We start from the raw sequence: 27,743 nt of genomic DNA, 5'->3' as shown, positions 1-27,743 counted from the left end.
AATTCAAAACCTTCCCCCATGTATTCACAAAGAATTGACCCTGGTTTTTTTCCACAGGAAGGGCCTAAGTAAGGAACGAAGCAAAGAAAAATACATCAGAAAAAAAAAAAAAAAAAAAAAAACATTGGTATTATTATACCACCAGCAAAAGGGGACCCTTAGTAGTGAGCAAATGATATTTGGGGCAAATTGTGAAGGACCTACTTTGAATGTCTTGAATTTAAAAATCTATCTACTAGCTAGCTTTCCCCAGCATTTACCCATCTAGGGAAAAAGAGACAAGGCTTAATTATTCTTCATATCCTCCAAAAGTAGTACTTACTCTGAAAGTTCTTCAAGACATCAGTGTGTAATTTTTACATTTCATTAACTAATGAGGATGCTATAATAGAAAAAAAATTAAGGCACCAGAAGCATTAACTCTTTACTAGAATTAATTCTGGTAGAATGTAAACTCACTGAAAACAAGGAATTTTTAATATTTGCCTTTTTATCCCCAGCATCTAGCACATAACTTAATATTTTATCCCAGAATGGATAGAGCACCAGCCCTGAAGTCAGGAGGACCTCAGACACTTAACACTTCCTAGCTGTGTGACCCTGGGCAACTCACTTAACCCCAAGTGCCTCAGCAAAAAAATTTTCCCCAGAGGTATTAGGGAGCTACTGCAGTTGATTGAATGAGGGCCTGATGCAGTCAAAACTTCACTTAAAGGCAGGAGAGTGTAGGATGAGCCAGAGCGGGAGGAAGGTGACCAGTCAGGAGATTGTGGCAATCATCTATGTGGAAGGTGATGAGGGCCTAAATCAATGTGTTAGTTGTGTGGGTAGAGAGTAAAGAATCTGACGGGAGACATGGTGTGCAAGATGCAAGGGATTAGACATGTGAAGCAACAGAAAGTGAGTAATCTTAGATTATGAATCTGAGAGACTAAAAGGGTCTCAGTATAGTATCTTTGGCAGAAATAGGGAGGGCGAATAAATAGGATTTGGGAGAGGAGGCAAAGAATTTTATTTTGGACATCTCTGAGCTTAAAATGTCTCTAGGGCATCCAGTTTAAATTGATAATTGTTGCTGAGGGACTGAAGTTCAAATGGAAAACTGAGGTTGGAAATATCTGAGGCTGGCTAAATCTATGAATCAACTACATTAAAATGATGACAGTCTAATTAAGTCAATTAATCAAAAATAAGAATAAAATACTTTCATCATGAAAGCTGATAAAGTTAACCAGAGAGAGTGTGAAGATTTCATTTCTGCTCGTTCACAGATGGCTTACTTTTCTGTCTAAAGAAGCCAATCTTTTACTTGTAGATGGATCTCAAATGCATCATATACAGTTGTTTAATGTAGTACCCTAAATTTTGGGGCAGCTAGGTGGGAACAGTGGATAGAGTGCTGTGCCTGGAGTTCAAATCCAGCCTCAGACACTTAGCAGCTGTATGACCTTGCGCAAGTCACTTTATCCTGTTTGCCTCAGTTTTTTTCATCTGTAAAATAAGCTAGAGAAGGAAACAGCAAACCACTCCAGTATCTTTACCAAAAACACCCGAAATGGGGTCATGAAGAGTCAGAAATAATTGAAGAACAAGAACAAAAAATTAGGTTGTAGGTCTGATAGAAGCAAAAAATAAAGCCATTAAAATTTAAAATGCAGAAAAAATTTCCAAAGATTTAAAGAATAAAAAGTACAGATTAGAACATTGGGTGGATTTGAAGCCAACAGACCTGGGTTCAAATCCTGACTCTTCTACTCTTTACCTGTATGATCTTGGGCAAATTACTTTGCTTCTCTGTGCTACGAATGAAGTTTTTAAGATGGCCTCTGAGATGCCCTTCTTGCTCTAAATCTATGCTCTTAGGTGCCTATGTCATTATTAGTTGCAGTTTGGCATATTTTTATTTTCCCAATGCATTTTATGATGCCATACTAGCTGACTCTTACAGTACGTGTGCATCTGACTTATTCAATTGTTTATTGAAATTGATTCCATACCAAAAATAATGGCCACTGCAATCACCTTGGAAAAAATACATATCACACAGAATGGTTCTTTGAAATACATCTTTAATTTTTTTTAAGCCAATATGTGATTCATAAAATATTTTGTTATGACTATCACAGTATTTCCAAGCGTCCCTACTTAATGTAATCACAGAAGGCCCAGACAGTCCTATTAAGCCAATTAATCAAAAAAGGAATACAATGTTTTACTCCCAGATGACATTGCACAGGAAATAGCTAATGATTGGGCAGAAGAATCAGCCACAAGTCTGGGTCTATGGATAAAGCAGTAAGACAGTTTAGAATTGTGCATTGCAGGGGCTAGTCAGTCTAATGGTGGAGGAGCTGCAGCCAATCTCCCCCACCCCGTTAAGCCCCTGTAACTGGAGATAGTAGCATTAGTGCTTGCTGATGGCCATAGACACAGTTACCTGAAAACAGCAGTTCAAATCCCACCTCGTATGCTTATTTAGCTGTGTGATCCTGGCCAAGTCACTTTAGAGATCATAGTAGCACCCACTACCTAGAATTGTTGTGTTTCAAATGAGATATTATTTGTTAAGCAATTAATAAGTGCTTGTGACCTTCCTCCCTTTCAGAGAGTTCTGCCTAAGGGAAACTTCATGAAGGTCCAATAAAGTAACCAGCAAACTAGGAATTCACACTTTGGCCAAACAACTTCTCTACCTTCGTACTCATTAACATTGTACTGTAAATTTGAGCTGTCCCACCTAGGGACTTTGTGTATGCAAGGGGAAAATATACCCTAGATTTGGGGGGAAATGTTTTGAACCACTTATTCTTTAAATATCTTTCCTAAAACTAATTAAGGCAACTGGCTGATAGTCAAAGCCAAAGCACATCAATGAGTGACTATCAAGAAAACCCCAGGTCCTCGGGATTAGCCCTAGAACTCTAAAAAGAGAGGCTTCCTTTATGGAGACCAGACCTTTGAGTGAAAGTTAGGGAAGTAGCCCCAGAGGGTTGATTAACAGAACAGAAACTTGATCTGGATTATATTTACTTAGCAGAGTATAAAATGATATTCTGAGCAAAGCACATTCCTTAATCACTATTGTGTATAAATTATGCATAAACAACTCAACTGTTTTAATTTTGGTTACCAGGCTGATTATAGCTGTTGACCAGGAAAAAAAAATTTTGCAAAACAATTTTTTTGCAAAAGAAAATTGGCACTGTTTGTATAATTGGTCAGCTCATCTAAATTGAGTTAAGATATCTGGAGCAATCAGTTTGGGGCAAATACTAGTCATAATTAAAGTTAGTGTTCAATTATATAAATCATATAATCTAAGTAAGCAAGGAAATGTAAGGAAGTGAGGAAAGGAGTAGAGAACTAAACTTGTGTTTTGGCTTTTTCATGCATGTTCATGTGCCTAAACCATCTGCTCAATATCAGCAAGTTAGCACACTAGATTTGTGACCTTGAACAGATGACTTTTCCTCCGAACTCAGGTTCCGCATCTGTAAAATGAGAAAGTTGTACTTCATCTTATTAAGCTGCTACTTCTAAATCTTGTGATCCTAATGGACCTCAACTCCACTCTCTCCAGGACTCTAAGCCACCTTTCCTTTTCAGGGTCCACTGAATATCCTAGGATAACTATTTGTTCATTTTAATTAATTTAACCAATTTTTATTTTGCTATCTTAAGGATTCTCTAACCATAGTGTTACTGCTAAGAACTATAACACTATACCTACAATGTCACCAAGGTTATATATATAAATATACATATTTATATTTATATCTGAGATAGCCAGACATTTTGAACACATCTACACAGCCATCCCAGGAAATAGAGATCCAGAAATACTAGGTCTATGTATGCATCAGAGAGTTAAATGTTTCCGTCTCATGTCCAAATGAACCAAATTGTAGAGAAACAGACTAAAAACCTTCAGAGAAAAAAAAAAACACATTAATTCAGTAAGAATGAGGAAGGGAGAGAATGATTGAACATTTTTATTATATCAACATGAGCTTTAAAAGAAAACAAAATGAAAACCACTATGCCATATTTCTTTTTCAAGGGTGAAAAGTTTCAGTCTTACACAAAGAGGGAAAATTCTAAAGTCACTAAACTAAATTCAGATTTTTACAATCAATCAGCTTGACTATTTTCAGGCTCATTGTCATCAAGCAATCTATTCATTTATGAGGTTAATTTGATTTACTCCTCTTTCTAGCAGCTCAAGACTGAGTGCCTTTTGTATAGTTACCACACTGGAGAATGCTCTCTCTCTTCCTCTCTGTTTCTCTGTCTCGGTGTCTTTATCTATCTGTCTGTCTCTGCCTCTCTCTCTCTTTTTCTGTCCTTCTCTTTCTCATTCTCTTTTTCTCTCTCTCTTTCTCACTTTCTCTCCCTGTCTCTTTGTCTCTCTCTTCCTTCCTTTTGGTATTTCGCCACTTCCTGAACCCACTCTCAAAGGAACAACAAACATTAAATAAAATCTGATTACACCGACTGAACCCCTAGAAAATAACAAAGCTTCATACACAAAGATTAGGACATAGTGTTGCTCAATATCAAAAGGGATCATGTTGTATATGAAACTGCTTATACACAAACAAGTGACCAGTTTCAAAATCAGCAGTAGCTTCCTGTTACTGCAATCTGTGTGATACATCCTGAAGAGAATTACTACCCCAATCCAAGGCAGAATTCTCAGTGGGACTTATTGCCAAGTACCCACATACCTTGCACTTGGATAACAAATGGCTCCCATTTCCCAGCTGCTTCAAGGAAATGCTACCCAATATCTCAGCAGGCTACAGACAACAGTTAAAAGAATCATGATTTGTATTAAAACATGGAACCCGGAGCAGCCATTTGCAATCTAGTCAACTGTTCAGTATGGTCATTTTGAGAACTGAATTAACTTTTAATTCTAATACTTAGAATATTCTAATAGGTGCTATCCCAGACAGCCCAGTTCACAGATTGTGGGAACATTTATTTAGATCAGACCTGAGGGAAAAGCAGAATTCAAAAATCTGACAGTACCACAACTCCCCTCATTCAGGTTTCTTTGCAATTATCTCTTACCTACCGGTCCCTAGGAGATAACATTTTACTTTTAATTTGTAAATCTAATTGACTCTTCCTGGCTTCTTGCTTGAGTTCCTTTGTCACATCTGACCTCCTGTCATTTCAAAGGTCAGAAGAATTTTACTAAGAAGACCATTCCCTACCACAGAATGTTAATTTAACACTAAGTAATGAATATTTAAGAATCCTCGTAAATGTGTAAATTAACAATTATGCCACAGCATACCGCTGTTAATGCCATCAACCTTTGCCTTCCCACAGACTCTCAGGCTGGATTTTAGCGTCCCTTTTTGTTTTATTCTGCACACTGAATCTCAAGATTTTCCGAAGAAAAAGGCTGTCATTGTGAGGAAAGAACTCTGACAGTGGGATGCCCAAAGATAATTGCCAACTTGTGAAGCAGGGAGGGGCAATTAATTGAGTCATTAGCTGAATTTATTTCCAAGTTTAAATATTCATTAAACCCATTTGAATCAAGATCTAAGTTCTTTGTGGGCATAAAACAGGCTTAAAAAGAAATGGTAAAAAGATTCCAACTTAATTCCTTAGAATTATCTGACAGTGGGAGGATGGAGCCCACTTTTTTATTGTTTCATGCTAAATAGATCCACCAAGTTAACCAAAGCACAGCAGATGAAAAATAAATGGCCAAAGGAGAAATTAGGAAGAGAATTGAAGGAGGGAAGATTAATAAAAGGAAGTTGTAAACACATAAACAATTCACTCTTCACTTAATCCAACATGATTTTAAAACATTAATACTTGAATCCATTGAGTCAGAAGAAAGCCTCCTGCCTGTTGAGAGTAGTGACTGTAAAGGATGTGTATAGAAAGGCATGGATAAGAACTCCTGGGCATGAGAGAGTACAAATAGATTTAGATGGGCACCAATGGAGGGAAGTACTTATATAGATGAGGTCACGAAATCACAAAAAATTCTCAAATCAATAACAGTTTTAAAAATACTAATACAAATGCTGTTAAACATTTAACTATTTTATATTACTTTATCTTTACAATAAAAAGCAATAAAAACTGCTTACTTATGCAGACCACCAAGAAATAGAAAAAGAAAAAAATCTGTTTTATTGAACAAATAGATTAAAATGGATGCTATACATATTAAATAAAATCTACAGAAGTAAGTTTAAGTCAAACAGATAAATGTCTAAGAAAATGTTAGACTACTTATTGCTTCAATAGGTGACTTTAGCAGATAATGACAAATAGCTTTTAATAATATTTAAAACTGAACTGTAAGTGAAGGATAGTCTCCCTGAGAGACTTTCTTTTCAGGATATTTATGCAGAAATGCAAGACTAGTTACACTTGGAAAATGTGGGGGGATAAAATCAGAAGCAGAATAAAATCTGCTAATACTGTGGGATTTTCAATAGATGTTCAATGATTATAATCATTTTCTAGTGTGTTAGAATTATTGAATGTAATACTTTATATCTTATGTATCCAGTTCAGAATAATCTTGTAATTTCCTTTCTATTTCCCTTATGTTTAACTTCCCCAAGGGAGAAAATATATATATATATATATATATATATATTTAGCTATTTGAGTTGGATTTTTCTTCACTTGAGGTTTATCTCAGGGTTTTAAAAAAATAATTTAGGCTAATAATTTTTCCATATTCTTAGTATTTCAACTTCAGAAGAATAATTCAGAAGAACTCATGTATTTTTTTTTTAAATAATCATTTGAAATCCCTTGCCTGTTTTAACTACTGTCCAAAATAAGACTGCAGAGTTGTCAGAGCTGAGAAGTACAATGGACACAACATTAGGTTCCATATTAAAAGGAATATCCTCTCAAGGAAAAGGTCATTCATTTATCTTACTGACTTGCCAGTATAAAATGTTTCTCCACATGGATGACTTTTCTTAGGTATTTCATATACATTCGCAGTACAAATCAAAAACCATATAAGTTCTGAAGTGGGTAAAGAATATAAAGATATAATCATTAGAAATTATGTAAAATATTTTCTAAATACAGTCAATTCTCAGTTCTCCATTCTCCTAAAGACCATTCAGGAAAGACATTGGTCATTTAAATCCATAATCCTGCCATACTTTGCTAAAGTGCTTTCCAAGCATTAGCCTACAGAAGACATAGAAGCAGAGGACCTGAATTCAAATACCAGCTCTACCATTTGTTTGGACTTTACTTTCTTATCTATAAAATAAGGTTTTGGAACAGATGAGAAATCATTCCCTATGTGGTAGAAAGTCTAGATAGTATTATTCCCAATTTAAGAAATGAAAATTGAGACTCCAAGTCATAAGACTCCCAAAGTCATAAGACTAGCAAGTAACAGAGTTGATATTATAACCCAGTATATAGCCCTAACCTCTATTTTGCATTATAGTTTCTATGTTCTCTCACTCAAAGCCCTTTTCTAACGCCATTTGCAAGAAGTTAAATTGATTGATTTGCATTTAATCTCCCCATTCTCTAATAAGAGTACCAATAGGAAAAGAGAGTATCAACAGGCTAAAGGAGGAAAAGCAATATTTTGGGATAGTTGTCCCAAAGCAGTCAGACAGCAAATTCCCTGGAGGAATACTCCTTTGGATCATCTAGCTACTAAAAATCATATGAATTTCCTTGACCAATACTGTGAAGTCTCAAGGAGAAGCCAAAGCCTTGTACAAAGGAGATTAATTTTAGAAGCAATCACAGAGGATATGACTCTCTTGAAGGTATCATTGAGTCTCTGATGGATTTCAGATGTTTGTGAGGTTTCTCCAAACACAAAACATGGCTATTGGTCTTTGCTATATTCTGAAAAACACAAATGTTCACAGTGGAACTTTTTCAACCTACTAGATAACTGTAGCTGGATACCTGCATTGGGTAAGAGAATTTCCTCATCTGAGAGTTCCTTTTAATAATAAAAGAAAAAGTTCAATAGCTATTCCTATCCAATGGTAAGTCATTTGTTGTAACTTGTTATTATTGTTATTTTCTCTGAAGTACACATCTAAAGAAGGGATCATTCTTCTTCATTGTCAGGTCTTGTTTCTTCTACTGAGTTATGCAGTCTCCAGCTTTATCTGGGTCTTCTCCATCAATTCTAATCCATTTCTTTTCTATTTCAACCTGTGGTACAAAATAAAACATGGGATGTATTAATGAAACACAGTTACAACATCTAATCTTTGGCTACATGTTAGACGTGGGTGTATTTTATAGGTAACTTAAGCATCCACTACTTTTTTTAAAGATGTATGCAAGCCATAGTGTGTTCTTATAGATACTAAGCACAGACAAGCTTCTAGGACATAACAGTTAGGGAAAGGACCTTACCCTTCACAGTTAACCCATAAATACAATGTTTCACTAAAGTGTATATATATTTAAATGTTGATAAGAGATTTATCCGTGTAGCTACAGTGATAATTTATGCTACCGTGGAACAAAATTAATGACATGTAATCTGATCACACTAATTTGTATTATGGACCCCAAAGTGATAAAAAAAAAATAGCAGAACTAAATCTGATATTTAAATGAATTTTAAAATATTATTGGAAAGCACATGTTTAGAAATGATGGCTAAATAAAAGAAAAAGATATAAAATTTTAAAAATAATTATTGGAAAATGGGAAATGTGCAGAGATATGAACAAAACAGTATATGAAACATTAATACAAATTTCAGGGTAACATGATAAGGAAGTTATCTACATAATTATTTACCTAGATTTGTTGAATAACTGGAGGAAGACAAAGTTTAGGAATATATAGTTAAGAGTAGGTGAAGAGGGGGTGGCAAGAGGAGTACAAGGAAGTACATGGAAGATACTTGAATACTGGTACACATTTACTTCCTTCAACTAGACTAAATAATATCTTAACATAATATTGTATTCATTCATTCAACATTTATTAAGCACTTACTATATACAAATATAGTGGCTACTACTATGGTATACAAAGACAAAAATAAAAGTAATCCATATCTTCAAAAAGCGTATATTTTATTTCCTTTTACAGTGTATATATTTTTTCTTGAAACTTCATTATTTAATATTTATTCAATATTAAACATATATTTATGGCAATACTCTTTGTCTCAAACACTATCTACGCTTACATATATAAACATATAACTACTTAAGCAATTCAAGCAAAGCATTTAAAATTAAATTAACTCATACGTCCTATAACCCTGAGATGGATCAAAAGAGCTTAAAACTCACCTGGAAGTTATAGCAAGCTTTCTGAACAACATGTTTCTGGGGCTGGACATCACTCTCTATGCCCATAGACTTCATTTCTGTCTTTGAAGCATAATTGTTAAGCATGACAAATTGAACTGTAGCAAATGGATACCAATCAGAAGGTATTTCTTGGTCTGATCCAAGTTCTAGTTTGTATGACAAACTATGGGGATGATCAGGACCTTAGGAAATAAAATGGTAAAGGATTAGTCAGAGTAATTGCCTCTTTTCCTTTGAATGCATGAGATATTTTTACCTTTGTGTAACTAGCCAGATTCAGAAACAGAGAAACCAGTGTAAATTTGATATAAGAACAAATTGTCAGAAATTAATTTGCGTTAATTGAGAAAAAGTCAATCAAGTTAAGCATAAATTATAGAATACTTCTTTTTTTTTTTCCCCCAAGATTACTTGCTAGAAAATCAAGGAACTAAGTAACTTGCAAATAAAGTGTTTCCAAATAGAAGTCCTGCTGCGTCTGTTTTAATAAATTGATGATTCTTTCATAACAAATAATACCATTTGCATAATTTCATTGTGCTAAGTAACTTCAAAACAGCTCCTACTCAAAGAAATATATTTCTATAATCTTGTTTCTACCATCAATAATTTGTTCCACAAACTTTTTCTCTGTACACCATGCAGAGAAAAACTTTAGCCCAATTCTCATTAAAATAACAAAAACTGAATCAGTGAAGTCTAAGTGATTAAGATTTTGTTGCATTTCAGAAAATTAGATGCTATCCCCAAAATGTTCTTCATAGTTTCTTCCCTTCTTTTTTCAAAACTCACAAATATATGGAGTAAAGGATTATGTTTTTGACCTTAGTATTTGCCCTAATATTTGTTTTTTAAGCCTGGTATGGTGTGTGTGTGAGTGTGTGTGTGTGTGTGTGTGTGTGTGTGTGTGGACAGAAGCATGTTGAATACCCAGCATCAACAGTGACCTGATCTTTTTGCAAAAGATCTCTGGTTTGCATTAGCAAAATCATCTATACACATCAAATACGGATGTTGCCTTACTTAAAGTAATATATTGGATGAAAAGGCATTTTAGCAGACTAGACAGAATGGAATTCCTGCTTCACTGAAATGACAAAGATGGCCCTAGCTGTAAAAAGGGTATGTGACTTACGGTATTAAACCAAGTCTAAAAAGATCTGGCTTATTTCCTGAATGACAAATTGCCTGTCATTCTTTACAACCTTGACACCAGCTGGTTATATATAGAGTCCCTTCCTCCAGAGAGACAACAGGGAAACACCCAAATACAAATGCCAGGAGAACAGATGAAACCAGGAGTGAAGGCCCTGAGACCAAGAGAGTTCTACCAAATTAAATATCCTATTTTTTCTATCTTATTCCTGATTGGCACAATGAAAGGGACTGTCTATTCCCCCTCCATCAGTTTCTTAGCCAGTTCCATGGATGGATTATATAGGTGTGGGAATTTAGATGGGAAAAAAATTGCATCTTTACTTTCACTGTAATTAGTTTCCTTCTAGCAATTGTATTTTGTACATTTAAAAATATCATTCTGAAAAGAGTCCATAGAATTCACCAGACTACCAATGGGAATCCATTTGGCACAAAAAGGTTAAGAAGTCCCGCCCCAGATGGATATATTGAGAAAAGGCTCTGGTTTCTTTTGTTTGCTTCAACATAAAACCCCACAGACCCTAACTCTGCAACAGCCCTCGATCTCACAGAACCAATTATATCCACAAGTAGGGTTTATTCCCCAGAATCAGACAAAGACTGGTAACCAAGGATAGTAGTAAGGCAGAAGCACACACCTGTGTCCCTGCATCTTTCTTTTGTAAATGAATATCTCTCCAGTGGTTTATATACTATTAACATTAACATTAATAATACTATGAATACTCTACATAAAGGTGAGTAGGGCTATGTTTCTATTCCTTTAAGTTCAGAACTGAAATAATACAGGCAATTATTTTTAGGGAGAATCAGAACATTCTGAAGCTATAAAAGGGGTCAACCTACCTATGAAGCAACAAATACTTACAATTCATCTACTGGATTTGGAGATCTGGGACATACAGCAGACGAGGGATGCGCTCAAATACTACCTTAGACCAGTTACAACCTGTCAACCTCATTTTTTTCCAGTTTTAAAATAGGAATAATAATACTTGCACTGCCTACTTCATAGAGATACTGGGAAAACTTTGCAAGCACTTGAAGTGATACACAGGGCATCCTAAAAAGTCTTAATGAAATTATAAGATACTAAAAAATAGCTTTCAAACCTAAAACTGCACTAAGTAGTTTTAGTTTTAGTTCTTTAGTTCTACTTCTTTAAAAGTCTTTAGTTCTGCACTAAGTAGTTCTTAGTAATTTTGGGAACTCTACAAAAGTGAGTTAATTTTGTTACCGATCAGAGCACTGTGCGAGATTGGAAGAAATGTAAGGATATCATAACTTCTACAGTCATTTAGTAAATCAAAGTTATTCCACAGAGTAAAAGACTCCCAGAGAAGAAATTCCACAACTTTATTCTATTATTTTAGCTATCTATCTCCAAGACTCTTTGGTCTATCCCAAGTCTCCCTTGCTTCTTCTACCCTCTGTGAAAATGGAAAGGAACTAGTCAAAATGCTTTCTAGTGAGTCAGTTAAAAGCAATAAAGTACCTACTATGTGGCAGGCACTATACTAAGAACTGGGTATACAAAAAAAGGCGGGGGAGGAACAATCCATACCTTCAAGGAGCTCAACAATCAAATAGAGACAAAATGCAAAGTTCATTTTTTATATATTATACATTACATGTATGTATATATACACATATGTAATTGTGTAGGTTACATGTTATATACAGTACATATAGTGTCAACCAGACCAGAGCAGGTCCCTAACCTGTGGGTGACTGGAGCTGAACAATGCAGGCTAGATTCAGCAGAGTCAGGAATAAAACAGAAGTTTAATTTCACAGGGAGAAAAACGGCTTGCAAGCAAGGACACATATGCTGGAGCCCTGCTCCTACTGGGGGGACCTGATGCAGTGTCAGTATGTATACTTATGGCTCCGCGGTGAGCTGCAGCCCTGACAAAGACCCCTAACAATACAACAAGTTTTATTCATAGCACAGCTTCAGGACCAGGACACGGATGCCGCAGGTGCTTGTCCAAGCTCAGGACCACCTGCTGCTGATGTCAAACGGTCCTGGGATTTTGCTGTGGCTGAGATCACCCGAAGGGTGAGCACAAAGGATTGTTGTTATGTCAAGTCGGCCTGTGTGCTGAGCCTTGTCTCTTAATATCTTGAAATATTTGATACATAGTTGCCCACATGTTGTACATATGTGTATGTATGTGTATACACACACACATACATTATATAATATACATATGTGTGTGGGTATTATAGTTTATATGTGCATATATAAATTATAGATAATATACAGAGGGAACTCACTAGCACCAAGGGAGATTGGGAAAGGCTTCTTGAAGAAGACAAGATTTGAGCTGAGATCTAAAGAAAGCTAGAAGTGGAGATGAAAAAGGAGGGAATCCCCAAGGAAACCGTCTGGAGTCAGGAGACAGGAGACAGAGCATTTGGTTTGAGGACCAGCCAGGAGGCCAGAATCAAAGAATATGATCTCCATAAGAATAACGAGTGAAAAGCCTAGTTGTGAAGTCCCCTAGATAACTAGGATGCCCAAAGTATTGACTTGGCTACTAGGACCAAAAAAAAAAAAAAAGACTATTTTAATGAACTTTTAAAATTTCCTCATTTTCTCAGCAGGGTTATTTCACAATAATTCAATTTATGCCAATAATTAGTTAATCCAGTTTTGCTGACAAATATCCTACAAATCATAAAATGTTAGAACAAGAATTCTAGGGATAACAGAGGCTGACTCATTTTTACAGCAAACTGAGGCACAGAAAGGTAATGGCCTTCCAAAGACACACAGTGAATTGGTAGGTGAGTCATGAAAAGAATCTAAATCTTAGAATACTTATGTTTTTTGAACTTTACCCTACATTTAACCATATTTGTAACTATAAGTCTACATATTCAAACAAATATATATATAATATAATATATATATATACACATACATACACTTTAGGGAATTTATTATTTTCTAATTTATCAGAATTAAAATTTATCTAATTTATTGAGAATTTCTAATTTATCAGAGTGGCAGCTAAGAGACTATACAGAATCTCTTGCAACTATACATATGGGCAATAATCTATTTTACATATGTTTAAAAAAAGATGAGCAAGAGTTCTCATAACTTTCACTAAGGTAAAATTATAATAGAATACAAATTTCTACATCCAGTCCTTAAATTAGAAATTTGAGACAATGAAATCTGTTCAGTAAGTTTAAAAAAAAAAAAAACCTTGAAGCTTTCCATCTTTACTCAAATTGCCTAGAATTACCCCCAGAAATAAGGCTACCCATCTTTCCAGGCCTAGTTTTAACTCAGTTCTTCTATGGGTTATTTTGGTCTACAATGATCCCTCCTTCTTCCATCTATCAGACATCTGGCTAATCCATTCTTTTGGCACTCATACCCCTTGCTATGACTTATTCTACACCCTCTCTTCCCAATCCAATCCAGGCAACTTCAGGATCTTACCTTTCCTGAGGCACAGAGCCTACAAGAAGAGCTCAATACATATTTACTGATTACCTAAATTATTGTTTGCACATGTTGATTTTTTCTCTTCTTTTATATGAAAGCAATTGTATACAAGTCACCTTCATCACTCCCATAAGTGGGGAAAAGGACAAGAATCCTAGGCCCTTCTAGGTGGTAAAGGATGATTAAAATACACTTCCAGATCAAGCTTACTTTTCTTAAACTCAACTAAGCCTTTAGAGCCATTTAGTTCTAATCCATTGCTACTACCATGATCAAAAGCAGACTATCAGATACCCCAGTCCAAGAGGTCGTGAGCTTTCATGGAGAAAGTGCTGAATCAAGAGGACTCAAATCGAAACTTTATGTATGATATTACTCAGCAAGGAGGTTACCTAACTAAACCTGAAGCAACTCTTGCGAGTCCTCAGTGGACTGACTCCTGGTCAAATCAATCGATAGCTACAGAAAATGGAAGAAGAGTTCTACATTTATTAGTTTTTATTTGGATCTACATTACTAGAAATATTCCAAACATGTCCTGGGACAATGTTAAATGAAGTGAGGTTCTAAATATCAGAAAACCTAGGTTAAGGAGTGGGTTGGTAAATATTTCAAAACCAGTTCTGGGCAGCCAGAGGAGAATGGAAAGGAAATGCACGCATGAAACTTTAAATTTAATCTGCCTTGTTAACATTTTCTCCATCACTTTCTTCAGTCTAGACAATCAACAAAACAAAAAGTCAAGTCCTGATTTGTAATGCTTGTCAAAGGCATCAGGGATATATTGAAATTTTAATAGCTGACTTGTGTAAACTGGTTCAATCTGATTCTATCACCTTTGGTCATATACTGTCCTATGTATGTGTGTGTGTACACATATACATATATACACACATGTATTTATAAACATATATCATAATGTTTATACATATATATCATGTGTTTACACACATATATACATAATTTGTTCACACTAAAATGATTTTTTAAAAAAACAAAGAATTTTTATACACAAATAAATACATGATGATTTACTAGTATGATAATGTATTTTGTGAAAATAATTCTGACATGTTCCCTATTTTTGCATTTAGCCCATATGATCTAACCTGATTAGCTGGTAACACATTATTTTAGATATAAGACTTAGAAGAAAAAAGAAAGAAAAATCCAGGAGAATTTCTCCCTTTGAATTTTCTATATATTTTTTTAATTGGGAAAAGTGTTCTCCCAACTTTTTCTGCTTTTTTGAAAAAATTAGTACCACTCAGTAATACCACAAAGAGAAATAACAGAAACTGCTATTTATCCCAGTGATGGCCACTAAGGGGCACTCTTTGGCCTGATTAATAACTGCTCTCAGAGTTCCTTTAATTCTTAGAGATAAACCCTGTTCCGTGCAATTTTAATGTCTTACTGTTGCTAAACACACTTTGCCTGGGTCGGGGTTTGGGGAGAAGAGAGAGAGAGAGAAGAGGAGAGAGAGAGAAGGGGAGAGAGAGAGAGAAGGGGAGAGAGAGAGAGAGAGAGAGAGAGAGAGAGAGAGAGAGAGAGAGAATGAATCTAAATTACAGGGGTAACAGAATAGATTAAGCCAGAATAAAAGCCAGTAAGAAAACTAGAGAGAAATTTAGTAGAGAAATAAGTCAATAAAATGTAAAGAAAAAATTGTAAGTTTTACTTATAAAGCCTTTCCCCCCTGTTTTATTTAAAGAAACAGAATAAGAAAAAAGAAAAACATAAAAGGAATACCTAACAAAAGAGAACATTATCGCGCCCAGCAGAGCATCGGGGAGGCTTCATAATATATAACAACAAATACCAGTTCAATAAAGTGTGTGTGTGTGTGTGTATATATATATATATATGTATATATATGTATATATATATATATATATATATATATATATATATATATATATATATATATATATAAAGAACCATATATATATGGAAGAAATTATATTCATGAGTGTCCATCTTTTCTTTACTTCCTTATAAATTGTTCTTGTATTTTCTGCTACACACCTTTTCTATTTCATTCTTTTTCTTTTTTCATCCCCACCACCACACTCAAGCAGGCTATAGTTAAGAAAGGTTATATTTATATACACATACACACACATCTCTTTCCTATCTCTGCTGACTCTGCTTTAATTCTGCTCCTAACTTGGCCTCCTATTAGTTAGCCTCCCCCCCCCCCCCAACCCATATATTCCTCCTTTGTATTCTTCCCTTTGCTTCCCTGTCCACCAATCCCTCCTCTCTTATTTCTTTATAAATTTTGAAGGGTACTATGCTCTTCATAGTATATATGTAGTGTTGACTATTTAACTCATTCCCAATGTGAGTAGATTTTCAGAACTACAAGCACTCTTCCCCCCTTTAATGCCTCTGTGTCTATTCTTCCCCTTCATTTCATTTGTATAACATGATTACTATTTTTACTTTAACTCTACCCCAATCTTTCCTTTGAGATGTCATATTGCTAATGTCAATTTTAAACATATGCTACATATTTCCCATGGGAAAAAAACAAAACAAAACAAAAAATTTTCCATATTGAGTTCCTTGAAATTGAGCTTTGATATTGACTCATATGTTAAATTTTCTATTAAGTTTGGCTTTGTTGATAGAAAGTCCTGAAAATCTGCAAGTCCATTGAATGTCCATTTTTTTCTCTTTGACAATCAGCAAATGTGATTACAGGACCTGTGGTTTTTTATTGTGGCTGTTGATAAATCCTGTACAATTCTAATTGTAGTTCCAGTGTATTTGAATTGTTTTTTTCTTGTTTCTTGCAAAATGTTCTCTTTGATCTGGGGGTTTTGAAGTTTGGCAATGGTGTTCATATGTAATTTCCACAAGTTGTGATTGAATGGATTTTTCTATTTCTATTTTCTCTTCATGTTCTATTGCTCCAGAATAATTTTCTTGGATTATTTCTTGCATTATTATGTCAAGGTCCTTTTTTTCGGTCACAAATTTCAGGCAGTGCAATAATTTTTATATTTTCTCTTTCTGAGCTGTTCTCCAAATCTGTTGTTTTTCTTATGTTTCACATTCTGTTTCATTTTCTCATTCTTTATAATGTTTTGTTACTTCTTGATCTCTCATAGCTTCAATGGCTTCCCTGTGCCCAATTCTAATTTTCAAATAGTTATTTTCATTTTTGAGATTCTACCTCCTTTTCTAGTTAATTGACTTTTTCTTTATAATCTTTTTTTTTTCTGGATGGTTTTTATTATTTTTTCTTTTTAATTTTTTCTCAATGTCTCTCATTTGATTTCTAAATTCTTTTTAAAATATTTCTATAAGTTTTCTCTGGATAGGGAGCCATGTCACATTACTCTTTGAGGAAGAAGCTTTTTTTTTTTTTTTTTTTTTTTTACTAAATTGTCCTCCTATGAAGATGAACCCAGATCTTCCCTGTTCCTATAGTAAGTTTCTATGGTAGGGTTCTTCTTTTCCAGTTCATTTTTTAAAAAGAGATATTAGTGTAAACATCTCTAATCATGAGATGGGGGGGTTGGTGCCTCTGGCTTCACCTCAGCTCTCCCCTCAGACCAGGAATCCCAAACCAAGAACTCTTCTCTCCAGCAAGTCCCACAGCCAGTAGCATCCCCACCCTGCTGCCTCTGCACTCACCAGGAGCTGGTTCCTTCTCATCCAGGGCTGAATCTCAGCAGCACAGCACAGCCTGATGTTTCCAACCAGCCCAGGTTCTCTCAGTCTCCCCAGACTCAGACCCCAACTCCAGTCAAAGAGGTGAAAGTCTCTGTGGTTCCTGTTAGGGCTCCCCATACCCAGGTAGTCAACTCCCCACTTGATGTTTCTGAGGAGTTGGCCAGGAGATGTTTGCACTTCACACTGGTTAATCCCAATTATGCTTCAGATCTTCTTAGGTTATACCTGAAAGACCCCTGTTCTGCCCCAAGTCTTCTGGATTTTTCACCAGTCTATGTTTGCTGGTAGGTGCAAATTTGATCTCTTTGTGGAAGAAATTGGGAGAGCTTGAAATTTATCAACCTACTCTACCAGCTTCCCAGAATCCTCTATTTATAAAGCCTTTGAGAAAATGATAAAATAGGAATTTCCTTTTGCTTCCTCAAACCCATTTCATGAAATTTTCTGAGGTGCTCAGTTCTGTTCCCCATCAAAATCTGTTCTCAGAAAAGATTTTGATGTTAGTAATTTTAAAAATAGTATTAATTTAAATTAGTATGCTACCTCTTCCAGAAGGATGTACATTTTAACAAAGATCAACTGAGGAGACATCAGCAATTAAAAATTAATATACTTATTTTCTCATCTACATAATTCTTTATGAGAATGGCTGGTCTATGTGTGAACTGAAAGTATTCTTAGAGAATTAAAGAATAGTCTAAAATTTTCAAGAGCAGACTATATCTCAGCCTTTTTTTCAGTCATGTCTGATTCATCATAACCTCATTTGAGTTTTCTTGGCAAAATAAGTGTTTTTCTATTTCCTATATCCTCACAATGACCCAATTAAGAGGAATAAAAAATATAAGATCCTATCGTGAATGCTCATTCATTTTTTTTTAAGTATTTGACTTGACAGAACAAAATGCAGACTTAGAGCCTATTCTCAAGCAATACTATGAAAGAAAAAATAATTCTAGGGACATCTAGATGGTGAAGAGGAGACAGCATCAGCCCTGGAGTTAAGAGGACATGCATTCAAGTCCAGCCTCAGATACTTAACACTAGTTGTGTGACCCTGGGCAAGTTACTTAACACAAAGTGTCTCTCCAAAAAAAAAAAAGATTCTAAGACATACAACTAGACTGTTCAACAGTCTGCTGAGGATCATCAATTTAGACTTGAAAGAGAGGTCTGAATGGAGTCTAGTAGACTTATTTGTATATGGTTGTTTGTATTCTGTCTCCTATAATAGATTGAAAATCTATTGTCTTTTGCCCTTTTTTGTATCTCCAACACTTGGCACAGTGTCTGGTATATTGTAAATGCTTATTAAATGTTTACTGACTTAGCTTTACCATGCTACCTCCTTGATATCAACATAGAAGCAAAGCATGAAAAAGAAAGGATATATTCACCAGTGTCGTTGAAAAGGGTCCAAATGTAGGAAAAAATACTTCTGTTTATGATTGGAATTATACAAATTAAATCAAGCCCTAGAATATTATAAAGTCTCTTCAGGGAAACCATGGTTATTGAAGATTTAAGCATCCATTCTCAGAAAAAAAAAAAAAAAGTAGACAAAAAGCTTATATTGTCCAGATAATGCAATACCATTCAGATGGGCAACCTATTGACCCAGCCCATTACTAACTGCATCTTAAGCACTCTAGGATCCAGAACTGAATAGGAAACTGGATGGTATTAAATTTTGGAAACTGCACGATGCTTTCAATGAAACAAGCTGTTCACTTTCCCCAAACTCCATTGTTTTAACATTAAAATACTTCCAATGGTGCTATATGGCAGCAAAAGCCAAGAGCAGATGCCTGAAATGACAATGGAGAGACACAGTCAGATGATACACATTACCAATGATGACTTTTGTCCAAGAAGTTGTGATTGAGGTTTTCAAAGACATGTGTGATTGAAAAAAGAGACATCTAGGTATCACAATGGATTGAATATTATACCTGGAGTCAGAAAGGCCAAAGTTCTAAGTCATTTTCTATTTGCCTACTTGAAAATATCATTTCATATGTGTATTCCCTTTGTGCCAAACAACCAGTAAATATTTCATTAAAAATTTCAAGTTTCTCCTTGTTTATCTCTTGCCTATTCATTTCAGAAGTACTTTGATCTGTCTCATACATGTTTTGTCAGTCTCATACATGTATATCCTAAATGCACAGATCAAGAAACCATTCTTGCTTTCTTCTAATACACTCCACTCCTATACTACCTACTGCCGTGCTGGTTCATCAGTAAATGACTAATCATTTAATCACAGTTAATGCCGGGAAAGAGGCAGCTAAATGGCTCAGTGGACAGGGTACTGGGCCCGGGTCAGGAAGACCTAAGTTCAAACCTAGCCTCAGACGAGTCCTAGCTTTGTGACCCTGGACAAGTCACTTAATCCACTGGAGAAGGAAATGGCGATCTTCTCCAGCATCTTCACCCAGAAGACCCCCATGGGCAACGTGGTCCATGGGGTCACAGAGTCAGACACGAGAGAACAAGAATGCTAGAAAATGCAAGTGTTGTAAACAGCATTAGATTTTTTAAAAGCACACGCATTCGTGTAACAATTTAAAAATTTTAAAGGAGGATCCAGGGCTGTATCACGAGTTTAGAAAACAAATTAGTCTGTATTGGGCTGACTTAGCATGAACGCTCTTAGTTCCTTAGGGCTGGCTGACAGTATCCCTAGACTGAACACCAGGAATTTGCTCTTGGGACACTTCCCCCCATTTTGCCTTACCATGCTCTTTATTTACTCCTCTGTCAGGAACACAGTTCACATCATAATTCACACATTTGTTTTTGTCTGAACCTGTGCATCTTGTCATCAGAACTGTTTCTTTAACCTTGAAAGGAGAAGGGAAGGCTATGTGGTGGAGTATAGGGCACTGTCCTGAAGTCAGGAAAATTCGGTTTGAATTGGCTCTGACACTTACCAGCTCCTCAGGCTCCAGGCCAAGAAGGAAATTTCAGGGAATTTCCTTTCTACTCCTCAGACAAGAAGCTCCATCTCCCGCTCACGGCCTTTTCAATCTCTGCTTCTTGGCTTCTCTGGCTTCCTCCAAATCCCCACTAAAATCCCACCCTCTGCCTTCACACTAGTGCCTTCTTCCTGTTGATCGTCTCCAATTTATCCTGTACCTATTTTATTTGTAGATACTGGTATTCATCTTGTCGTCCCCATGTGAGCTCCATAGTTACAGAGACTATCTTTGTAGAGGCTTAATAAATCCTTACTGATTGACTGATGAAATCATAGATCTAGCCCCTAAAACCCCCCAAAAAAAATTTTTCCCAAATAAAAAGAACCATATTTGTCACTCTCAAAAACAACAAAACAAAAAGAGTCTTCAAATCTCAAAAAAAAAAAAAAAAAAAAAAAAAAAAAGATTTTTTTTTTAAATGATGATGGACTTACTTCTTCCTCAGCAAGCAAATGAAAGAGGAAAACAAATAATATATCTACTTATGTACTGAACTTTGGCAGATTTTAAACTTCAAAAGTATTGATCCCAACACACTGGAGTTATGAAAAGACCAGGAGCCAATTTGTTCTTGTTATCAGTTCACAAATAGCCTGAATATCAGAATTTTAGGGAATAGGGTTGACTTTCCATGGAAATTTACTTTATCAGCAACAGACTATAAAGAAAGAATGATTAATGAGGGTCAACAGGGCTCAGCAACCAGAGCACAAAAAACCAGAGCAAAAAAAAAAGGGTGGGGGGGAAGCTTTGCTGAATCTGGCCAATGGAATTTTCTTTCTACAGAGAGTATCTGAGATTCATAGACTGCTCAAAATGTATTGTAATGCTCCAGTCTCCACTGGAGACCTACTGAGGTCCTGAGAGGAGGAAAGCCACTGAGACCTGAGACAGTGGTAGAAGAATTGGCCCAGAATAGCAATCACACCATAGATGTTGGGGACCAACAAGCAGGGCTAGGGAAGAGCCAAATAGCAGGGAAATCAAGTTGGAAGACCACTAGAGGAGAAAACAGGCCTCTAAATTTCAGCACAAAGTGTCAGACAAGACAAAACCTCATTCGTCTCACTCTAATTCTAGTTCTGCTTTGGGCCCAAAGCTTACTGGCCTGCAAAAAATCTCAAATAGACTCAATTGCTTAGGGGCAACTTGAAATGTCAACTTGAAATAAGTTTCTAGTACAAGAGATCCAAGATCTTTAAGAACCTAATGCTTTTTGAAAATATTTTTTTCAGTGACTTAGATCAAGGAATAAATGGCAAACAATACATTTATAGATAACACAATTTTGAGAGAGATAACATGTTAGATAAAAATGTAATAAATTTGCATCTGGAAGTAACCGTGGAGGCTACTCCCATTTTATAGACAAGGAAACTGAGGCAGAGAAGTTAAATGAATTGCTGAGATTTATATAGCCAAATAAGTCTGAGGTAGGATTTGAACTCAGGGTTTTCAAATACCAAATCTAGGGCCCTTTCTACTACAAGAGAAAGCCCATCACAAGAGGAGAGTCAGGATCCAAAAACACCTTCATAGATGAAAACATTCAGCCAAATCTTATAAAATCAAACACAACAAGAATAACTGTAGTTTTACACTTGGGCTAAAAAAAATCATCATCACAAGTACAAGATGCTGGCTAGGTAGCAATTTGAAAAGGATCTCATTTTAACGGACTTGGAAGCTTAGAAGCTCACAAGAGTGAAGAGGAAGATACTACTAGATGGCATGATGAAGAGAGTGGGAGGTCTATAGTCAGGAAGCCCCGAGTTCAAATGCAGCCTCCAATATTCACTAGCTGTGGGATGGTGGCTAAGTCATTTAACTTCTGCTTGCCATAGCTTTCTGGACTGTAAAATGGGAACAATAATAGTACCTACGTTCCAGGGTTGTTGGGAAAACCTATGAGATAATACCTTTCAATCATTGGCATGTAAGGGAAGCTACAAAAATGCTCATAAAGGTGAGAGGATTCTGGGAAGATGGCAGAGCGGGTCAGTAAATTTCAAGCTCTCCAGATTTCCCCCACAAGCAGAACAAACCTGCCCCTCAGAGTGAACAAAGGCTGGTGAAAAATCAAGAAGACAAGGCAGAATAGGGGTTGTCCAGGGATAACCATGTCCAGACATCCCCAAGCTAGTAACCCCAAAACGCCACGTGGGGAGCCGGGGTTAGCTGGATTAGGATGGAGCCCAAGTGGGTCTGAGCGTGGGGAGATGCATAGTCTATTGAGGTTAATAGTAATATAATAATAATATGTCTAACAATCATTGATTAATTATGTCTGTAATATAATTGATTATAATTACTTAGCTTAATATCTGAACATGATATGTTATAATTGATCTTAAATAATATTATGTCTAATCATCATTCACTGAATAACACCATTTGGAAATAAATGCATGCGCTGCGATCATCCTCAGGGGGAACCTAGGAAGGCCAGGCCCAGCTGTGCCGCTGGGAACCAGCACCCCAGGAGAGTGCAGGAGCAGTGGGGCAGGGACCCTGCGGCCCTCAGAGGAGCGGGAGCTCTAGGTTTGAGATTCCAAGTCAGAGCGGAGAGCTGAGGTGAAGCCAGAGGCACCATCCGCTCCACCCCAAGATTAGAGGTCCCATCACTGATACTTTTCACTTAAAAAAAAATGAATTAGCAAAGAAAAAACCCAACCATAGAAACTTGCTAGGGAACAGGGAAGACCAGGATTCATCTTCAGAGGACAGTGAAGTAAAAAAATCTTCTACCTCAAAGAGTAAGGTGAAATAGCTCCATGCCCAGAGAGAATTTATAGAGGAATTTAAAAAAGAATTTTAAAACCAGATGAGAGACATTGAGGAAAAGCAAAATAAACAATAAATGAATAGATTAATGAATAAATAAATTAAAAGTGAATGAATGAGTAAAATAAATAATGATTAATAAATAAATATCATCCAAGAAAAACAAGATTATTAGAGAAAAAACTAACCAAAAGGAGATACAGAGTCTTAAAGTTGAAAATAACTTTCTGAAAATTAGATTGGGCAAGGGGAAATCAGTGAAGCTATAAGAGACCAAGAGATAACAAGATAGAATATCAAGAATGAAAAAATAGAACAGAATATGAAACGTAAGAAAAATGACAGATCTGGAGAACAGATCAAGAAGAGAAAATATAAAAAAAAAATTAACTATCTGAAAGCTGTGACCAAAAAAAGAACCTTGACACAATAATATAAGAAATAATCCAAGAAAATTGTCCTGGAAAAATAGAATAGAAGGGAAAAATAGAAATAGAAAAAACCCATTCAATTACCATCTTAAAGAGATCCTTTGTGGAAACTACAGAGAAATATTATAGCCAAATTTCAAAAACTCCAGATCAAAGAGAAAATGTTGCAAGAAACAAGAAAAAAAAACAATTCAAATACACTGGAACTACCATTAGAATTGTGGAAGACATCAGCAGCCACAATAAAAGACTGCAGGTCCTAGAATCATATATATCAGCAATCAAAAGAACTAAACCTGCGACCAAAAAAATTATATCCAGCAAAATTATCCATAATATTGAATGAGAAAAAAATGGACATTCAACAAACTTACAGATTTTCAGGACTTTCAACCAAATCAGAACTCAATAGAAAATTTAACATCAAAGATCAATTTCAAAGAAGTTTTCCTGGTCAAATTGTTTTTTTTTTTTTTTTTTTAAATAAGGAAATGTATACCATAAGTTTAAGATTAATATCAGCAATTGGGTAGCTCAAAAGAAAGATTGGGACAGAGTTGAAATTGATCTGACTCTAAAAAGTAAAACCATCTAAGAAAAGGTAAAAATAGTAATTACATTACACAAATGGGGTGCAGAGAAAGAATAGAGGCATTAGAGCAGGGAGAAGGCTCCTAATTCTGAAAACCTGCTCACATCGGGAATGGGTTCAATAGGCAATACCACATATATACAATGAAAAGTATAGCATCCTCCAAAATCTATAAAGAAATAAGGGAGAAAGGACAGAAAGAAGCAAAGGGTTGGGGAAGGGAGGAGATTAAGTCATAGTAAGGCAAGTTAAGAAGCAAAATTTTAATAGAAGAGTTAGCAGGGATAGGAAAGAAGAGATATACACAAATTGCACAACATGGATTAGGAGAAGAATTTATTAGGGAAAAAAAAAGTACGGCTAGTAATCATTGATCTTAGACAAAGTCTAATCTAAATTGAATCTAAAGATTCAATCAAGAGAGAAATCTATAATACATGTCAGCCATACTAACAATGTTTTAGATGCATGTTTATATATGGGTAAATGTACATATGTGTGTGTCTAAGTATATGTAGGCATGTTATTCAATGTATATGTACATATATATTGTATATGTGTGTGGGTCTGTGGGTAGATGGGAATGTATATGTATATGTGTATGTATATGTGTGTGTGTGTGTGTGTATGTTGGGGAAGGGAGGAGATTAAATTAAGATTAAGATATATATATATATAGTAGGAGGAGATTCTTATTCCAATCTGACTGGACCAGAGAACCAACTATTCTAAGCCTAATATCCTATAAAATCTGTTAATTTGATAAAATAAATAAGTTAAAACAATAGCAAAAGGCCTTAACTAAGCACACTTTAAAATATCAGTGTATTTTATTCTGTATAACAAGTGATAAATCTAAATCTGCTACATGCAAAGCTTGATATAGATTGAGAATATAAATAAATGCCTGCCCCTCCCAAGGTCAAGAGATATTTGTAGATTATAGATCCATAAAGGCTTTTTCAGGGATAAATGGGATTAAATGACCACTGTGGTTCCTTCTGACTCTCAGAATTTTATTATTTCTAGGAAACTAGAATGTTTAAACCTATAAACCCCTATCAAGGATAGGACCCTGGACTGAAGGGATCTGGCTTAGCATGGCCCAATTGTCTGTTTAAAATCAATCCCATTAAATCACTTTGCATCATGAAAATACCATATGAAAAACCAACCCCACTACATTTTTCACCTTTCAACCAATAGTACTAGTTGTGTAGACAAAGCTTCAGTTGACAAAATTGATTAGCTGTTTGAGGCTAGACTCAAAAGCACAATAAAAATATTTGTAACACTGCAATGGGGGGAAAATAACTTGGGAAAAATTGAATATTTACTTGAGTTTTTATCTGGCAAACGGTCTATCTTCCACACGATCGCCCTATAGGCACTCTCATATTTTGCTGTTCCCAGCGTGACCTGGATGACAGGCTCTGATTCTGGTTCGTGTAAAGATCCAAGACACGTCCGGCGATTCATTTTGGCCTTCAGGGACTTCTGTCTCTGGAGATTCATGGTCCAAAGCGCTTTGATCCACTGGGCAGGGACTGGAAAATGTATCATTATATTATCACAGAATCTCAAAGGACTAGAACGGGTTGGGGTCAGAGCAGATGAGGCCATGTTGACAAAAGCCTGAAGCTCAACATATGCCCCCTGAACAACCACGGCAGACTTGACCGAAAATGGAAGGTCCTCCCCATCATACGATGTCTTAAAACGCATCAGCTCAAATCTACAAGCGTCCAAGGGTGAAAACTTAATGATCCTCAACTGCTCAAATTCTTGTGCTTTCACACACTTGTGAAAATGGTATTCAAGAATTTCAATTCCCTTTTTTTCTGGATCTCTCTCAAAATAACGTTCATCTTTTTTCTGTAGCTCAAGGTCGTTTAAGGCTAAAAAACATTCTGCATTTCCATTCACAAAGCAAAGGCAGTAAATGTGAGTAATTACAGCACTTTCAACTAGCCTTCCTTCTTTAGTGACCTTTCCCCAGAAGTTGTCCACAATTTCCAGGGAAATTTCTTGTTCTTCATAGTTTCTTTTTTGTTTAGAAAGAGGAGGGAGTTTCATCAGTTCCTCATCTACCACTGTCAAAAATTCAAGGAAATCATGGTAGTCTGTGGTCCCCAACTTTAACATCTGTTCTACTTCTGGCTCGTGAACTACTTCTGTCTTAGAGTGGTATTTCCTTTTTTCTGTATATGTCACATGCTCAATCTTTACAGTGTGGATTTTCCCTGACATGCTAAAGTTCTCAACTTTGGGTTCAGAGAGTCTGCAGTATGGATCCAGCTGAAGCTCCTTAAATGGTTTCTCTAACCCTTTCTCATAGTACATTTGCAAAATGCCCCCAGGCAAGACTTTCAGGAATATGGGGCCCCATTGCCTAGAAGACATCATATTTTTCTTCTCTGGGATTCTAAGCATGAAGGGCCACCCAACTTTCTGCTGACTCCTGAATAAAGCTTGGGGGACAAAGGAAGGACTGTTGTCTCCAGTGTACAGACACTGCATCGACAGGCTTCCAATTGAGTCTATAGCATTATCCGTAGCTTGTAAGTTTTCTAGTCTTTCACAGACATAGCTGAATGAACACTGATTGAGACTTTTCTGTTCTGGAGGAGCTACCCTTCTGCTAGACCTCTGATCTTTCCCCTCCGGATCGAAAGCAAAAGGAGAGATGCTATTTAAAGACTCTTCTTTCCAAAATGGATTTGAAAATGCACAGTCATCTTGAAAATACCGAAACTGTGGGAAGTCTCGTTGACCTAAGATTTCAGGTTGGTGAGGATGAGGGTTCCTTTCGTCCACACGGTCAGTTTTGCCATCTGGAAGCTTACACAAATGATCACTGGGTGAGGATGAATGGGCAGGATGGTTAGGTTTAGAAGGGAATAATGAAGACTCTGCCTCTGGTGTTGGAAGTGGGCTGTTGGAAGGCCATTCAGGAATAGGATAAAGTGCATGAATCCCACCTGGTTTGGGAATACAAGGAAAACCAGGATAGTCTTTGGTTGGTGTGGAAAGGGGAGAGTTACTCGGAGGCCCTGGGCTTAGATAGAAATCCACAATGGGAGAAGAAAGAGGGGTACCACTGGTAGAGGAAGAGCCATAGGATTCCTTGAGGCCAGGGAGATTCAGCTTAAGTCCATTTGGTTTACAGATGCTATTATTCTCCAGTGGAAAATTCTTGGATTTTTGAGGGGACTGAGAAAGCGGCTCATCATCAAATGTGACCCAGTTGGCTGGGTTTGCAGAATACATCCTAAAGGATCAAGCAAAGCACTTCTGGGTGTACCAACAGGCATGAAGTAT

General features: G+C 36.1%; 2 protein-coding genes across 2 annotated transcripts in view; both read right to left on the bottom strand.

Moving 5' to 3' along the window:
* Window positions 1-2,052: 2,052 nt before the first annotated feature.
* Window positions 2,053-27,692, bottom strand: STON1 (stonin 1). Its single transcript, XM_051975239.1, has 3 exons — window positions 25,760-27,692; window positions 9,300-9,502; window positions 2,053-8,196 (listed from the first exon to the last, which is right to left on the bottom strand). The coding sequence occupies exons 1-3, from the start codon at window positions 27,690-27,692 to the stop codon at window positions 8,122-8,124; spliced, it is 2,211 nt and encodes a 736-aa protein (XP_051831199.1). The 3' UTR covers window positions 2,053-8,121.
* The window catches only part of PPP1R21 (protein phosphatase 1 regulatory subunit 21), a 144,326-nt gene continuing 144,230 nt past the window's right edge, over window positions 27,648-27,743 (bottom strand). Inside the window, exon 22 of the mRNA XM_051975235.1 lies at window positions 27,648-27,743. Within this exon, the coding sequence (XP_051831195.1) occupies window positions 27,702-27,743 (42 nt within the window). The 3' untranslated portion in view covers window positions 27,648-27,701.

The sequence above is a fragment of the Antechinus flavipes genome, chromosome 2, assembly GCF_016432865.1.
Source record: "Antechinus flavipes isolate AdamAnt ecotype Samford, QLD, Australia chromosome 2, AdamAnt_v2, whole genome shotgun sequence".
NCBI lineage: Eukaryota > Metazoa > Chordata > Mammalia > Dasyuromorphia > Dasyuridae > Antechinus > Antechinus flavipes.
This window is presented reverse-complemented; position numbering and strand designations above follow the sequence as displayed.

Coding starts and splice junctions, on each gene's coding strand:
- STON1 (XM_051975239.1), bottom strand. CDS start 27,692: ATGTATTCTGCAAACCCAGCCAACTGGGTCACATTTGATGATGAGCCG. Junction 9,503..25,759: donor TTTGCCAGATAAAAACTCAA/GTAAATATTCAA, acceptor TTATTTCCTAAG/GTCCTGATCATCCCCATAGT. Junction 8,197..9,299: donor AAGCTTGCTATAACTTCCAG/GTGAGTTTTAAG, acceptor TTTGTACCACAG/GTTGAAATAGAAAAGAAATG.